The sequence below is a fragment of the Diaphorina citri genome, unplaced genomic scaffold (assembly GCF_000475195.1).
Source record: "Diaphorina citri unplaced genomic scaffold, Diaci psyllid genome assembly version 1.1 scaffold967, whole genome shotgun sequence".
Taxonomy (NCBI): domain Eukaryota; kingdom Metazoa; phylum Arthropoda; class Insecta; order Hemiptera; family Psyllidae; genus Diaphorina; species Diaphorina citri.
In genome coordinates, this window is record NW_007378398.1 from 58614 (window position 1) to 61455 (window position 2842).

General features: G+C 36.1%; 1 protein-coding gene across 3 annotated transcripts in view; it reads right to left on the reverse strand.

Moving 5' to 3' along the window:
* Positions 1-1752: 1752 nt before the first annotated feature.
* LOC103513400 overlaps positions 1753-2842 on the reverse strand; it is an 8615-nt gene continuing 7525 nt past the window's right edge. For 2 of the 3 annotated variants that reach the window (XM_017445809.2, XM_017445807.2), the window contains exon 7: positions 1940-2090. In XM_017445809.2, coding sequence (XP_017301298.1) covers positions 2023-2090 — 68 coding nt within the window. In that variant the 3' untranslated portion in view covers positions 1940-2022. Of the gene's footprint in view, positions 1904-1939; positions 2091-2842 lie in introns of those variants that run through there. The other variant, XM_017445808.2, reaches the window with a different exon arrangement.

The window sequence follows — 2842 nt, forward strand, 5'->3', positions numbered from 1 at the left end:
TGCCAAAGATTGTATAATCAACATTCAGATACTATTTATTATTATAGCCAATGCGTAACTCTTGTGTACGTTTCAAAATGTTGCTACTTCGTGCTTTCTCCGTGGATTATCCAAAGGTATAGATGTGTCTTTTCCGATTATTCAAAACAGAACAAGAATTGTTCGTGATTGTGTAAACAGTCACTGAAAATCTTTCACAAATATTAATTATTAATAGGTAAATTTTATGACTTGACTTGGACTCGAACCATCAACCTCCACATCCAATGTCCAACGCGTTAACCACTGCACCACTGAGGTTGGCAACCATCAAAATATAGCGCATCCATCAATGTAATATTACAATATTGTGTCAAAATTTTGAGATACGTACTATTACTCCATCAGCAAAGATACGTAGTATGATGGCTAAGGGACCTGCATAGTGGACAATAGTATTTATCTCCTGCCTATAATAGACAATGGCATACTATTGCTCCATCAGCAAAGATACGTAGTATGGTGGCTAAGGGACCTGCATAGTGGACAATAGTATTTATCTCCTGCCTATAATAGACAAAGGCATAGATTGTTATTGCATATAATAGTAGTGGCAAAGATTGTTATTGCATATAATAGTAGCATAGGGCGTGACGTCATCCTACGAGGTGCTACTGATAATTATAGCCATTACGGACCCTAATTTCATATAGTGGGTGGCCTAACGTCACAATTTTGGCCAAAAGCTGCATTTATTCAGGAAAGCACCAAATTTGGTATGGACCTTCATTGGATGATAGTAGCATAGGGCGTGACGTCATCCTACGACGTGCTACTGATAATTACAGCCATTACGGACCCTAATTCTAATTGATACAGGGTGTAACTTAAATCTACTACTAAACGCGTTTTTTTTCAGTAATCTGAACCAATTTCTCCTCTTTTGATGCCCAACTTCCAACCCTAGGTTTTTTAGGGTTAAGAAGGCGTATAGCTATAGTAGCATAGGGCGTGACGTCATCCTACGAGGTGCTACTGATAATTATAGCCATTACGGACCCTAATTCTAATTGATACAGGGTGTAACTTAAATCTACTACTAAACGCTGTTTTTTTTTCAGTAATCTGAACCAATTTCTCCTCTTTTGATGCCCAACTTCCAACCCTAGGTTTTTTAGGGTTAAGAAGGCGTATAGCTCTTCCACGAAACCTTGTCTTGGTTAAACTACATTTAGTATTTTCTTTTAAACCACGGGGGAATGGGTTTTAGAAGAGGGGAACCCTAAATGATGGTTCGTGCGATGAGAGGAAAAAGGAATTGGCAGGATTTATTTAATTTAATAGTTATAGTAAGAAACAAAATAAGTTATATTTTCTGGACAATCCTTTACATTTAAGATCACAAGGGTAACATTATAAAAATGAAAGAAAAATCTCATACCCACAAACACGTAATCAACTTTAAAGTCAACCAATTAGATTAATTGGATTAGGTTTAATCTGTGTGGTCCCAACATTATAGTTCATACATTGGTATAAAATGACGGAATTAAATCTTCAAAAAGCCATAAAGTCAACCAATTAGATTAGTTCAAATCAATTGGATTAGGTTTAATCTGTGTGGTCCCAACATTATAGTTCATACATTGGTATAAAATGACGGAATTAAATCTTGTTCAAATCAATTGGATTAGGTTTAATCTGTGTGGTCCCAACATTATAGTTCATACATTGGTATAAAATGACGGAATGAAATCTTCAAAAAGCCATAGCTCCGGTTATGGGATTTACCTCAAATTTTTACCAAAGTACTGTATTTTTCAAGGTCTTTCTAATGTTCGTTTTAAAAAAGAAAAAAAAAACTATAACATCGGGAACAATGTAAGCTTTTACTGAGAACTTAAGGTTTAGGTGAGGACCGCAACTTTTTGGTTGGACTTGGTTTTACCAAAGTACTGTATTTTTCAAGGTCTTTCTAATGTTCGTTTTAAAAAAGAAAAAAAAACTATAACATCGGGAACAATGTAAGCTTTTACTGAGAACTTAAGGTTTAGGTGAGGACCGCAACTTTTTGGTTGGACTTGACAGGTCGGTATCTTGATCCGTAATTACTGAAACCAAAACAATAGTTTGGGTAAACAAGCAGCATAATTTATGTTATGGAAAGCCTAGGTTTAATCCGCGAACTTATGGATACTATTTTTAGTTAATAGCAGTTCTACAATCACGTGATGATCATCGACCCTTGCAACAGTGTCAGGGTGTCTACCAAAATGGAAAAACAAAATTCCCTGACTTTTCTCGGTTTTCCAGTCCATTTAATTACGTGATCATCGACCCTTGCAACAGTGTCAGGGTGTCTACCAAAATGGAAAAACAAAATTCCCTGACTTTTCTCGGTTTTCCAGTCCATTTAATCATCGACCCTCGCAACAGTGTCAGGGTGTCTACCAAAATGGAAAAACAAAATTCCCTGACTTTTCTCGGTTTTCCAGTCCATTTTTTCCAAATTTCCAGCATCGACCCTCGCAACAGTGTCAGGGTGTCTACCCAAATGGAAAAACAAAATTCCCTGACTTTTCTCGGTTTTCCAGTCCATTTTTTCCAAATTTCCAGTCTACTTTTTCAAGATTTTCCACCCTATTTCCACTGCGTCACAACAGATTTTTTTTTCTTCAAGTAATGTTCCCAAGCCTGTTCAACATTAATTCTCCAATCTTTTTTCATCCCACTAGGGTAAGGGCTTAAGTCCTCCATTTGCACATAAAATAACTGCGCCGCATTTTGTTTTGTTTTTTTTTTGTTTTTTTTTTTTTTTTTTTTTTTTTTTTTTTTGGGTTTACAAATTCACAAATCCGGGGGA